Here is a 14931-nt window from a genome sequence, read left to right as displayed (position 1 = left end):
AAGCCTGTGAGTTGTTCATACTGTACCTGTTCGGTAGGCTGTAGTTTGTCCACCCTGATCAAAAGTATGACATGATCTCAAAAACCCTGCTTGGCAAGTATTAATCTATGAAAGACTGATTGCAGATATTAAGTAAGCATTTTTGTCAGCACCTTGACCTCTGATTACATGTGTAAATGAGAACATTAACTTAAGTAGTAGAAGGCAAAGCTTTCTTTGAGAAGAGTGATCATGGCTGAATTCATTAAAGAGTTCATTTTAGTAAAACAGGTAGCACAAATTAACATTTGAAACAAGTGAACAGAAGGCTGACTCCAGAGAACCTTCAAAACTCATAAGAAATTTTACCTCCACTCTACAATTCATGATGTCTGCGTAATTTGTATTACCATGGACTCACAACAGAAGCCATTTAAGTGTTCAGATTTATACTGTGGTAACTACCAGTGGCCAGCAGTAAACCCATAATTCCTGGATTATAAAGGCATTGAGAAGCATATTGTTTTCAGCCTGAGCTAACAGAACATCCTGTCATTGCTGAGCAGATACTAATTTTGAACACTGCAAGCATAGCGCTGACTGGTGACATTAGCTGAGCTCTCTCTCATTTAGCCCTGCTTACAGCTCCAAGTATATTATCGTGGGATGAGTGGAACTATATTACTTTTTTGTAACTTCCATAATCCCATGAAAATACAGTGATATAGTAGAAAATAAGTTGCATCTCAGATTGCCTAAGAGCTAGCAATGTTTATTAAACTTGTTCTGTGAATCGTAAAGTCTGTAAACCGGAGAAAAAGGGAGTTTAATTCTGTTCTGGTCCAAGCAATAAATAACTCATTCTCATCGACCCCCACATCAGCACATGCACATACACACTAGGGACATGAGTCTAGTTTTCAGTTCTACAAATATCTGCCGTGTTGTTATTTGATTGCAAAATAATACAATTCTTCTGGACACTTTCCCTTTTATCATCGCAGATCAGTTTGAATACCTAGGGGTAAACATCACAAGTAAACATAAAGCTCTTTGTCAACAAAATTTCGCCGTCTGTATGGAAAAAATTAAGCAAGACTTGCATAGATGTTCAACCCTTCATCTCACTTTAGCTGGAACAATCAACAATGTTAAGATGAATATCCTTCATACACTTCTCTTTTTATTTCAGAACATTCCAATATACATCAATAAATCTTTTTTTAAGAAATTAGATTCAACCATACCCTCATTTATTTGGAGTTCAAAACATCCACGTATCCAAAGAGCAACTCTACAAAGACCTACGGCAGAAGGCGGCATGGCTCTACCTAACTTTCAAACTATAAAAACCTGGACACAAATAGATGAACAGACACAGGCTTGGTCCGTAATAGAAATAAAATCCTGCAGTACTTCTTTATATGCTTTGCTTTGCACCCCAATAAATACAAGTTATTGCCAATATACTAACAACCCAATTGTGCTTCACACACTCAGAATATGGAACTAATGTAGGAAGCATTTTAAGGTAGAGAAGCTTTTATCTGTGGCACCTCTGCATAAGAACCACCTTTTTCCACCCTCTCAAACATATGCAGTTTTTAAGGTCTGGAAAACATTCAGAATTAAATCACTTAAGAGATTTGTACATAGACAATGTCTTTGCATTCCTATGAACAATTACACAATTTTCCAGCAACACATTTCTTTCACTACTTTCAAATTAGAAACTTTGTTAAACAGAACCTGCCCAATTTTCCTCACCTCCCACCTCCCTCTATGCTAGAAAAAATATTGCTCAGTTTCAAGGACTCATACAGCATTTCTGCAATATATAAAACCATTTTACAGTCCCTCCCTTTCAAAGATCCAAGAGGACAGTGGGAAAAGGATCTCTCACTCAACATATCAGAAAAGGAGTGGAGGCAATGCACAGAATTAACTTGAGCTCCATATGTGCAAAGCATAGAATTATTCAATTCAAAATTATATATTGAGCACATCTCTCTTGTTTAAAATTGTCCAAAATGTTTCCAGTGCAAGATCCAACCTGCGAACGCTGCAGTCAAGCTCCATCCTCACTGGGTCACATGTTTTGGGCCTGCACCAAATTAACATCATTCTGGACTAAAATATTTAAGTGCCTTTCAGACAGCCTTGGTGTCACAATCCCTCCTAACCCATTAACAACTGTGTTTGGTGTTCTTCCAGATGGGCTTAAAGTGGAGAAAGAGAAACAAACTGTAATTGCCTTTACTACACTATTGGCACGTATACTTATCTTGCTCAACTGGAAGAATCCTAACTCTCCTATTCTAAGTCAGTAGGTAACTGATGTTATATACTGTTTTGTCTTGGCAGAGTAATATTTTACTCTACTTTCCCCTTTTGTATTATTAATATGTAGCCTTTGTCAGAATGCCTCAGATCTCATAAACTTACCACTGTTTATAAGGTATTATAGTATATAACTTCTCCCCACCTTCCCTTCTACATTTATAACCTCAGGCAATTAGGTGTAGTAAAAGACAAGCAGGAGTTAAATTACAATTTAAATAATTATTGGTGATATTCAAAAATAATAACAATATGCAAAATGCGTTTGAATATTGGCAACTATACAACCTGATAAATGGTGATGTGTAGTTTCAGGTGGCACACAGACTTGTTAGTTACTTACAAATGTCTCTAGTTAACACACTACCCCCCAACCCTATCGTAACATTCAAAGAGACCACAAAGCTAGCATATTGTAATCTTTTTAGTTAGCCAATAAAATGTGTAATTTTGCTTGACTTCTCTCTACATTCATAATGGCTAACACGGTACAACACCCTAGTACCACCTAAATTACAAATAAAAACATTCAACTTATCTACTTGTATGCAAAATTTCACATCACAACATATACTATTTGAAACTGGAAAAAATCTAATTTGCACTTAGAGGATCTGTACAAAACTTTTTCAAAACCTGTCAGGATCTAATCAATTAAATTTTAGAATTAGATAGATAGTGTGGAAAGAACCCACACTACACAGACAGGAAGACATGGTAAATTCACCACCACACGTTTATTTACAACTATATTTACAAATATTACGTGCCACACAACCCACAGACTTCCCCAAAGTCCTGGCCAACACCACACTATGCCTCTTCTTCAGGCCGCCTCCTTCTTTCTCCTCCAGACCTTGTCCTCTTCCACCCGACTCTAGCCCTGAATGTAGGGAGGCGACCCCTTTTATAATCACCCGGATGTGCTCCAGGTGTTTCCTGGCAATCTTCCACCAACACGCCCCAGTGTGGCAGAAGTGCTAGCTGCATCCCCGGAAGCACTCCGGGTGTCCCTGCTCTTCTTCCTCCCAGCACTTCCGGGTGTGGCGGAAGTGCTGAGGTCCAGGGTCCCCAAGGTATTGGGGCGCCCCCTGGCGGTGACCACGGGCCCCTACAGGGTTGAGCTTCAAAGCCCTGCACCTGTGACCACCAAAGCAACCAGGGTAGTCGCCCCTCTTGTGGTCTGAGGGAGGCATAAGCCTTCCTCCGTTCCTCCGAGGCATCCCGGCTGGGTTGCTCCCCCAGCAATCTGCGACACTGCCCGAGGGCAGCTCATCCCCAAAGTGGATCTTTCTCCTGAGGCTCCCGAGTCCGATCCCGCACCACGGGGCCTACTCCTTTGGCACCCCCTCTGAGGTGTTCATGCCCTTTTGGTCGAAGTCACTCGCACCTCCGTAGCCTCTGCCAGCTACGACAATAGATAGATAGATAGATAGAGATACTTTATTAATCCCAAGAGGAAATTCACATACTCCAGCAGCAGCATACTGATAAAAAACAATATTAAATTAAAGAGTGATAAAAATGAAAGTATAACAGACAATAACTTTGAATAATGTTAGCGTTTAGCCCCCCGGGTGGAATTGAAGAGTCGCATAGTGTAGGGGATTTATGATCTCCTCAGTCTGTCAGTGGAGCAGGACAGTGACAGCAGTCTGTTGCTGAAGCTGCTCCTCTGTCTGGAGATGATTGGGCAGGTTATTTCCCCTGTTTTACTCCATTTATCTTTATTAATTTATTAATTTATCTATTTACTTTTTGCTTTCTTTAAGTTTTACTCTGCTGGCCTAGCTCTCATTCTCAGGGGTGGGGGTTGATTTGTTTCAAATCTTTTTTGTAAAACTTGAGTTATTTGTATGGAATGTTATTTGATTTTAATAAAATCAATAAAATAAGAAAAAATACAGTTCTTCTGCAAAATATTGTAGTAACATTTCTTCTTTTGCGTTGCGGGAATAAGCTTCTATATGTCCATACACTACACAGCTGCAAAGTTATTTTCCTAAATCTAAGAGAACTAGCATGGCTACGTGCAGTATATTCAGAATGAAGTGGCCAAACAATGCTTGTAAAGTATAAATGATGCCATCTGAAAGCACACTGCAGGGAATGGCAACTTATATCACTGTGGTACAGGTTTGTGTTTTGTTCTGATTGGGAAGTGCCTGAATAGTGAACATTTTTTGAATTCCCCTTGTTTCCTGTTTCCATCTTCATATTTAAACATTTACTATTTCAGCTCAACATGTATATGTTGTGCTGAAATTTCTTCCTGTGTCTTGAGAAAGCCAAATGGGAAAGGAGAAAAGTAACATTCACCTCAAACCATAAATACTAGTTTAATTGTAATTTAATAGAAAGGACAGAGCCAGCTAATGTATTATGATATCAGTGAAACCGTAAGATAATACGTTCTGGCTATTAAATTAAGCCTTTACAAAGTTATTTTTTGTGTTGTCATATATTTTTTATAGGATTTTATCACTGCTTGTAGTTTTGTTTTGAATGCACAAGATGATTTTAAACAATCACAATTTACTGACTGTAATTAGTTATTATACTGAGTGCTCACTACAAAGTTTTAATGTTCCTCCGTTATTCTGAAGCAGTTTAGTTTAAAATAGTTTTGGTGGGAGTTGAGCTGCTGTCTGTTCAGTAAGACCTTGTTAATTGTCATACATACATAAAGCAGGAGTAACCTGAAAACGTACTTGTGGTCAGTAATTGGAAAATCTGTGGCCATTAAATTGTGTTATCCAAAGAGAAGTCAAGCAAAATGACACCTTTCATTGGCTACCTGAACAGATTATACTATGCAAGCTTTCGAGGCAGCTCAGGCCCCTTCTTCATGCAAATTGTAAACTAATGTTCCCTGTGTTTATATAGACAGTAGGACAAAGACAGCATTGGAAAACCTTTATGTGGGTCATCTTCAAAGTAAAAAATGGACAGACCCCTCCAGCCAAAAATTCATTTAGCAGGAGAGGAGAACAATGTATAGTCAAGACCTTTTGATAAGATAACTGTCCAACTATGTTATTCAAAGAAATACAGTGGCTTTAACGTTTGCGGCAATACTGATCAGACATTTCTTATGTTAATCAGCTTCACATTGCTGAAACAACAGTTGTCAGACAGCATAGTAAGTGGGTTACTTATGGTACCAACAACTTGTCCTGTGCTATAGTTAGTTTCTCTTGAGACGTTTGTATATGGAAATCGTGCTGCTATGGAAGATCATCTCTGTTTTACATAGTGAAGAAACACATTTTTCTAGTGAAATACTTCACACAGAATAGACTTTGTGTGATATTTGGAGGGATCTTCTTCTGGAGAAAGTGGGGCCTTTATCAGCCTAATCTAAAATTATACAGAGTATCATAATATGCAGGCAGGAGGTGCAACTAGCAATTATTTAATTAAGACAATATTATTAGATTCATTTTTGGATCAATCAGTCAATTACATTGAGTAATTGCTACAAAGCTAGTCTAGAAAATTCTATATAACTATTCCATCATAATATATTAATTCTGTTCAGCCAAATAAATGGTTTGATCTGGAATGTATTGTCCAAATGAAAGAGAGATGCTTGAGCAGGATGTACCACACATCTTGAGAAGGGTTTACATATATAGTAATTTAGGAGTGGCCAAGCATGGCTGAAGAATGGTTGAGATATGACCTGAGCAAGGCCAAGATTTAGATACAGGTGCAGTACTGAGAGAAGTCACCATACTTAGTCAACATTGTTGTCAACCGTCATAAATTTATAAAATTAGGTTTTCATAAAAAAGAAAATATTTAATGGACTAGAGTAAAGTATACGTTATTGCAAACATATATTAAGCCGTTACATCATGTAGGAAAGCTGGCAAACTTTTAAATGATACTATTGGTCTATGAAGTTGGCTTAAGTATAAAATTATATCTATTTTATATTTGTAAAAGTGACTTTGTACTTTCATATCAATGAAGAAGAAATGTAGCTAAAATGTTTTCGATATCCCTGCGACCAGGGAGAACATTGTTCCTCTTACAAGTCGCAAAAGGTGAATCCAACCAACATAGGTGAACGTAGAAAATGGCTTTTGAACCAACAGAAAAAATGATGAAGGGATGCAAAGGAATGGAGAATACATACAGTATCAGTAACAATACTGTTTTTTAATATTTTACAGGCATAATTACTTTGGAAATACTCTTTTTTCACCAAAGTCACAATTTTTCCCCTTTAATACTGGTGTCAGAGTGTGTTGCATTTCCAGGATATCCAGCACACACATAGGGCACACCAGCTGTTATTGCATTTGCGAGTGTATATTTCACTGTTGATGCTAGTGTGTTGTAAGGTGCTTTCTTTGTCCTGCACCAGCTTTTCCTGTGCAGTGCTTCTTAACCACTGGGGCGCAGACTTCCACCATTGGGTTGTGAATTGCTGTTGTTTGTAGTGGTAGTAGGTCGCATCTCCAACAATTGCACTCAGCCATCTCCAGCTCTGATGATCATACTCGAAGACACTTTGGGGGAAAAAAAATATATATATATAAGTATGTCACAATTCGTTTTTTCTCATATACAGTATGTGCATTCACTGGATTACAGTAAACATGGATACAAAAGTAATTTTATATGTATTTTTTATTTTATGAATACTTATGTTGCTTATAATAAAATCATTTGCTGATAGCATAATTTTGTTCTTACAGAATACTTTCACAGATGTGCAAAATGAAGGCATTTAAAGAACTGAATCCTAAAACCTTCAGTTTTCAAGAAGAGATCACCAAAGCTATTCAGGTACATTAGCAATTCTTTTTTTTTTTTTTTTTTTTTGAACAAATGCATAATATGATGATTTCTACCAAGGGATTTATTTTTCATAAGAATAGTGCTATTTCATTTTTCTCTCCTCTGTTTCAGCTAATTACATTTTAACTCATGTTTATAGATGTTACTTTTTATTTAGCTTAGGTTTAAAAAGTAACACTAAGGCATTGGTTTTGGAATAATCAGTAACACCACAATATGATATTATTAATCATATTTACATCACAATGCAATATTGTTTTGCTTTTTTTTAATTTATCAGATATTATGATCCAGTTCAGCAATACTGTATATCACATTTTAATACTCCCCTTTTTACTTGTCTAAAGTTAAAGCTGAAATCAAAGCTCAATGGCAAAATATGTGGTAATCTATTAGAACTAATAAGAAATACCAATGACTGTATACATCATGCTTAAATCTTTTAACAGTGAGACCTGATTTGAAGTTTCTGAGCAGTAACATTAAAGATTCTGCCGTTAGCTCTGGGTTATGCTTTCTGTGATGTGTGGTTATATTTTAGGAGGGCTATTGACAATAAATGAGATTAGGATGTTTCATCTACATACATGAATTGTTATATGTACTGTATATGCTAATTTCACAATAAATTACTTATTAAATTTGTATGTTGAAAAAATTTGATTTTCAAATGCTATTGACAGTTCAGGAAAATGAAAGAATTCACACTCATATTGCAGGGACAAACTTTGCTCAATTACGATGTAAATAAAGTATGAGCACTTCATTTAAGTGAGGCTAGGGATTTTGAGCGAGCATATTTTTTTTTCTGCACAAGACAGGAACAAGGAAGCCCACAGTACACACTGAATGGTAAACATTATTTTAAGGAAAATTAAATGGGTTTTAAATTAAACGTATTTCGGCCTGGTAGTCATTTTTGCAAATTCAGAATCTGTGCTTTTTGACTCGAATATAGAGCTGTAATATGAAGCCATTTTAAATTAACATTTGAATGAAACTGTACTGGGTTGCCTTTACAAAGGTAATGTGCTTTTATAATGCTTCACTGAGACTGTGACAGTTTTATTTTTTTAGTAATTCTTGTGTGTATTTGTCTATTATAACATTTATTTTTTTATTAAACCTCTTTAAAAAGCCTAATTTCCCCCGTCAGAAAAATAAAGTGATATCTATTTGTCTGTCTGTCTATCTATAGTTATTAATAATTTAGTTCTTATGCAATGTGCTATGAAAAAGTTTTTACCTGTGCAATTTTTTAAATTCTAGTTATGAGCAATATCAACTACTAATCTGTGCATCTTACAATAAGTGAGATGAACTGTATTCTGTAATGTATAAAATCTTCAGATTGTTAAAAATGAATAATTACATTACATAGATGTAAGATGGCTGAAAATATTTGCTCACAAGTAAAGACTTTTGCTCATGCCAACCCAGAGCTGTTTTTGACTGGTCCATCCCCTATTTCAGTTAACCATTTGATTGGTTTTGCAAATTATTATTAATGGTTCATAAAACATTTTATTACCATGGTTACTTCAGTTACTAGAAAGATATGGAAGAAGATGATCCACTGTGGTGACTCCTAACAGGAGCAGCCGAAAGATGAAGAAGAAGGTTACGTCAATTGCTAATCTATGCGAAAAAATGTTTTGCCAGAGGATAAAATAAGACAGAAAATAAAAATACTGCTATCAGCATTTTAACCAATAGCAATATTGCCATTTTAAAAAATATCTGAGCCCATGATTAAAAATTAAATACAAAATGGTGGTGTGAAAAATTATGCAAAACTCAAATTGATTAAAATAAATTTAGAAAATGCATATTCTAAATCATATTCTATACATTAATAAGACTCAAAATTGTAACAAAAAACAAAATATAAAATTTTTGGACACATGAGCTAAACAATTTTATGAAAAAATATTTCTTATTACTGGGTCTATTTTGCATCATTCAACTAATATTATTTGAGTTAAAACTTGACGCCTCTAATGGGTGTAGTAGGAGAAAATGTATCTCAAAATTTTCTCCACACTGGAAAATTACACCCTTTTGCATTCTATTTACTAAAAAAGTTTTTTTCATAAAACATGGCAATTTAGGAGATGAATACCTTTTATATATTAAACTATTCTTAGAAAAATGGAGGGAATAGTTAGGAGAGCTTCATCACCATGAACCAGTACAATGACCACAAAACAGCTGATGCTACACAAATCCTCATATCAGTCTCACTTTTAGTTTTTCTGTCACTCATGAACAAAATCCTAAGATAATTAACTCCTCCACTAAGGGCAGTTGTTCCCCCATCACCTGGAGTGAGAAATCCACTCTTTCCCAAGAAAGAACCATTATCTCAGACTTGGAGGTGCTGATCCTCATCCTAGCTGCTTCACACTCGGCAGCAAATCACTCAAGTGTAAGCTGAAGATCCCAGTCAGAGGACAACATCATCTGCATAAAGAAAAGATGCTACCTCTAGCCACCCTAACTGGATACCCTTACATCCTCAACTGCTCCTTGACATCCTGTCCATGAAAACCATATAGGGAATGAAGAGCACACAAGAGCTCCCTTGTTACAGATTTCAAATATGTACAATTTTTGCCATCCATAAAAATGGTCAATCCTTGACACCTGGTCTATCAGGATGGAATTTTCCTCCTTCAGGATCCACACCCCTTCAGCTCTTTTCCATTGATTTGGGATTTTTCCTCTTCTCCAGAAGACCCACAGAATTTTCCACAGACTTAACAGGAGTTTGGGACAATTCTTATACAATTTGTATGAATTGCCACTTAGTCCTGGAGCACAGTTTGCCCTTGCTTTGCAGACAACCTTAATGACCTCCTTCAGCTGCAGCTCTGATAAATCAAACTGCACTTCTGGTTCAGGGGGATATTGCACTCTTCCAATTCCTGCTGTCTTTCCAGGTCACTGTATATCCGCCACAGATGTTGATCTATTTCTTCCAGTGAGCAGATCAGCTTCCCAAAGCACTTTGGCCTAGCAGCTCCTTCATCAACCTTAAGGGGTTCACGTTTTCAGGCCCTTTCATGCCATCGTCTCTGATGCCACTTGGAGGACCCTGATCTTCTTGAGTAGGATGTACATCAACTGGGCCAAGCCAATTTATTCCTTCTGTTATGCTTCTTTGTACTGGACCTTCAGTACCTTCATCTCCTGCCTGATGTTGTGGATGCTCAATGCTCTTATGTTTTTTTTTATGTAGGGTGTTCCAGAGCCTTTTTTCTCCTCCTCTACGAACTGCTCCGTGACTATGCCGACAATAATGGTGGTCATGGCTTGTAGCTTTCCATCAGCCTTTCCCTTCACTGTTGCCTCTGGAATTTTGTCGACATCGTTATCAAAATGTTCCCACAGCATCGTCATGTTTGCTGCATGTCATTTGATCCACCTTGTGTTAGTCTTGATGCTAGAAGGGTTGGTTTGCAATACTTGGAGGTTCCAGGCACTAGGGGGTGACTCCGGGACCGGCTACACCTGCATCTCACCGGGTTGGACACCTGTGTGTTCGGTTGGTCCTGTTTCCAAAGACACTACATCCTCACTTGGTGAATCTTCAAGCCATGATTGTCCATGCAGACTTTGCCACATACAGCTTGCTCGTAATCATTTGCCTGTTCCCTGGGTCTACTGCCATTCTATCCAACCAACTGAGGTGCTCAACATCACAATTTCTCAGGCGCCTCTGGGGGTATGTTTTTTTTTTTTGGTTCATCGTAGCTTTGTTGGGAGTCCTTCTCACAAAGGACACAGATTGGGCTGCTAGCCCATTCTGCCCCGGTCACAGTCTCTCTGAGCTGTCACTGTCTCTTCAATTGTCACCACATTTCTCATGGCTGTCATCCAGTCTTTCCTGGCTGTTACTGATAATTCAGAGTGTAAGCTGTGAATATACATTTGCTGATGCCTCAGTCTGGACACTTCATCAGTAGAGTCCCTTTCAATGTATTCTTATTTAGTGCTGATCACAGTGCCATCCTCTCTCTGAGAGCTTAGACTGGAATGAGGAGGGGGATGGGAGCATGCGCTGATAGTCCTTTGCCACACCCACCACACACCGAATTGGATTGTTACCCAAGTGCAGCGTGTGACACCTCAGCACCATTCTGAATTGGAGTGATATGGATGTAATTTAACAGAAAACGTTTGTGTTTTAGTTTACTTTTACTGTATTTGTAAGTGGTATGTCCAAACACTTCAGCGTTTGGAAACGTGTTGAATCTTTTTTTTATTTGTTATTGTAGAGCTTAAAAATGATGATCTTTGTAGCAGGGGTCCATATTTTAAAGCTTAATCAAGTGATGAACTTGTGGGGGTGTAAAGTTCATGGCCTGAGTGGCATTTAACAATCAATATTGCAAATTACCTCCAGAGGAGACCTCTGTGTGTTCTCTGAGTTTGAACTGTTATACAAGGAGCTGCTGGGTTTGTCTTTTTAAGGTAATGCATCATCCCATTGAAGCGCACAACCTTGACTTTTCTTCACAACTTCATCTTGTTTCTCTGACTCAGTACTGAACTGTAATTTAAATGTAATTATAAACAAATATGTATTTTCTGAGAAATTAATGCAAAATATGTAATCATGACTTGTTATGAACTAGGAAATAAAAGGAAGATTGTAATGTTTAACACATAATAGATTAGAGATGATTTTTTGTAATTAATTTTATAGTGTGGAGGGGTTTTTTTTGATCATTAAAAAAATTAAAGAATGTCCTTCTAAACTGTTTTTTACAACTGTGCGTCATGTTTGCGACAGGTAGGCACTAAAGAATGGTTCAGCATGAAGAAAGGACTACACCAACCAATGATGAAGGTATGCATTAATCACAGATATAAAAAGATGATGCATTTTTTCTCTAAAATCCTACCTAATCTCAAAATTACATGCTCTTTCTTCTACACATTGCCTCTTAAAAGAGAATAAGGATAAATATTATAACACATCTTCATATGTTAATATGACAGATTTCATGTCTTCATAATTTAGGATAATTCAATTGTTGTTCAAAGGAAGCTGAAAACACATGAATCTAATTTATTACTTATTATTCTTCTACTTCTGTTGGCTTGTGATGAGTCCAAAGTTTAATTCCTGGAGTGCTTATAGTATAAAATGTATTTGTTCTTGTGTCTTTTCTTAATCATATTTTCTGTCTTAATCTTGCTGTATCTCTGAGGAGAGCTTGTCTTTACTAACTGTTGCGTTGTCAGCTAACGTTTTGATGTTTGTGGTGAGGAATGAAGCAAACACATATCTGGCAATGATAGTACTTCAGTGGCTGGAGTGATACCTGGTGTGAGTCTATAAGCGCCAGAAATTATATCTGAATTCTATTAGATTGGCTTTGCCAATTGTGTATGTCAAATCTGAAAATGATAGTCACTTGGGAATTGACTATTCTTTTAGAAAATAAACCAGTGTGTCAAGGGAGCAAAATCCAGCATTATCAGTGCTGTAAAAGGGTACTAGGTATTGTGACACATGGATGGACACAATTTAACAGAAGAATGCGTCTCCACTGGAAAGCCAAATTATGCTTGTTTTTCAGTACTGCTGTTTATGTTGCCCACACATCTAGGAAGAGGAAGTAGAATACTCCATAGTTGTGTGTCACCTGTTCAGTGGATAACATATTGTGCTTTCCCTTATTTAAAAGTGTTGTTATGCTTGTTCCATTATAATGTCTACAAAGATCATGGAGAAGAGTATAACTACACTTCAACTATTCAGTCAGAAAGCGATCATTATTACAAAATTGTTTTGTTAGTTTATTTTATTTTACTAAGAGTTATATGCAGTCATACTTTATTTACATTACAGCACATGCTCATTCCAGTGTAGAAAGAAAATATAATTAACATTCAGAAATGCGTATTATCATTGTATACTGCACACAAACATACACTCTGATGAATCCATTAAATGCTAATAAAATCCTAAGTAATTTGTGTTTTAAATATTTAATATTTCCCCTTGGGATTAATAAAGTTTATCTAATCTAATATTAACCCTAACCTTTCGTGTACCTTTATAGGAATGTTTAACAGCATACTTAAATTAATCATTAATAGTGATGTTGTCGGTTGTGCTGAGAATGCATTGTCATTTTTCCAAAAGAAAATATTGGAATACAGGCTTCTGCTATTGGAAGCCATTTCAGGAACAGATTAAATGTGGAAAATATGGAATAATTGTATTAAACTGTTGTAACACTACACAACTTCAGTTTGGAGAGCATATCAACTGCTGAGTTTCATTGCCTCTGAGGGTGTCACTTAGATTCCAAGACAATGAATTGTACAATACAATATAACACAATTTATTGTTGTATAGCCTAAAATCACACAAGTGCCACAATGGGCTTTAACAGGCCCTGACTTTTAACAGCCACCAGCCTAAACTCTCTAAGAAGACAAAACTCCCAAAAAACCCTTGTAGGGAAAAAACTGTAAGAAACCTTGGGAGAGGCAGTTAAAAGAGAGGTAGGTTGCACGTGCATTGGGTGTCAAAAAAAAGGGTCAATACAATACAATACTCAGAACAGAACACAAGTAATCCTCAATACAATACAATACAATACAATAGTACAATAGAAATATTACAAGTACAGGGGAGAATTCAACAGTAGATGATATTACATAATACGATTTGGATTTGCTACGGTGGGCTGGCGCCCTGCCCGAGGTTTGTTTCCTGCCTTGCACCCTGTGTTGGCTGAAATTGGCTCCAGCGGACCCCCATGAACCTGTAGTTAGGATATAATGGGTTAGATAATGGATAGATGTATGGATTTGGATATGTTCAGAGACCTGGAGACCTCTGCCATCAAGCTGCCTCCCCTATTGTCCATTCCACAGCTGAGGCGCTGGGTCAGCCAATCTGATGAAAGGCCCCCTTTACCCAATAATTCCTGCAATCCTCCATCAGAGATGTCTTTACCTTAGGCAGGCAAAACAACTTGGCAGGTGGGCCATGGCACCAAGTGCCACATTTGAGTACCGAGAACAGAAACAGAATAGAAGAAGGTTATTATCCAATTATAACTGTCATGTTACTTATGTTTTAATGCTAATGACTAACAACAGAGATGCAGTCTGTACAGTTTATCAGCAGCTCTAGTCAAGATATGCTAAACTGAAGTAGTGAGTCTTCAGCCGGGATTTAAAAGCTGAGACTGAAGGGGCATCTCTTATAGTAGCAGGCAGACCATTCCACAGTTTAGGGGCCCTGTAACTAAAAGCTCAACCTCCCACTGTTGTTTTATTAATTCTTGGAATCCTAAGCAGACTGGCATCTTGAGATCTTAATGTGCGCTCAGGTTTGTAAGTCATGATAAGTTCAGATAAGTAAGCTGGACGTTGGCCATTTAATGCTTTATATGTTAAAAGGAGGATTTTGAAATCTGCCCTAAACTTAACCGGGAGCCAGTGTAAGGATTTAAGAAGTGGAGTTATGTGTTTGTATTTTCTTGTTCTTGCAGCAGCATTTTTGGATTAACTGGAGGCTGTATGAAGAACAGTTTGAACATCCAGTGAACACCGAATTGCAGTAGTCAATCCTACTAGAAATAAATGCATTAATTAATTTCTCAGAATCCCAAATATTGTTGAGAATTGTAGGGGATAACATATTCCTAACAGCTTTTCAGTACAACTTCAAGTAGGGCTAGACAATATTTTTTAATATTTCCACTTTAATCACAAAATACACATTTTCACTGTGTTCCTGACTTTTTTTTCCTCAGTGACTCAAATACA

At 37.0% G+C, this 14931-nt stretch overlaps 1 protein-coding gene across 2 annotated transcripts in view; it reads left to right on the top strand.

Moving 5' to 3' along the window:
* The window catches only part of unc13d (unc-13 homolog D (C. elegans)), a 400017-nt gene that overhangs the window by 242942 nt on the left and 142144 nt on the right, over positions 1 to 14931 (top strand). For both annotated transcript variants that reach the window (XM_039739768.1, XM_039739767.1), the window contains exons 14-15: positions 7029 to 7119; positions 11930 to 11986. In XM_039739768.1, coding sequence (XP_039595702.1) covers positions 7029 to 7119; positions 11930 to 11986 — 148 coding nt within the window. The remainder of the gene's footprint in view (positions 1 to 7028; positions 7120 to 11929; positions 11987 to 14931) is intronic.

Source organism: Polypterus senegalus, chromosome 17 (genome assembly GCF_016835505.1).
Source record: "Polypterus senegalus isolate Bchr_013 chromosome 17, ASM1683550v1, whole genome shotgun sequence".
Classification (NCBI taxonomy): Eukaryota; Metazoa; Chordata; class Cladistia; order Polypteriformes; family Polypteridae; genus Polypterus; species Polypterus senegalus.
Note: the sequence above shows the minus strand (reverse complement) of the source record. Positions and strands in the feature narration are given on the sequence as shown.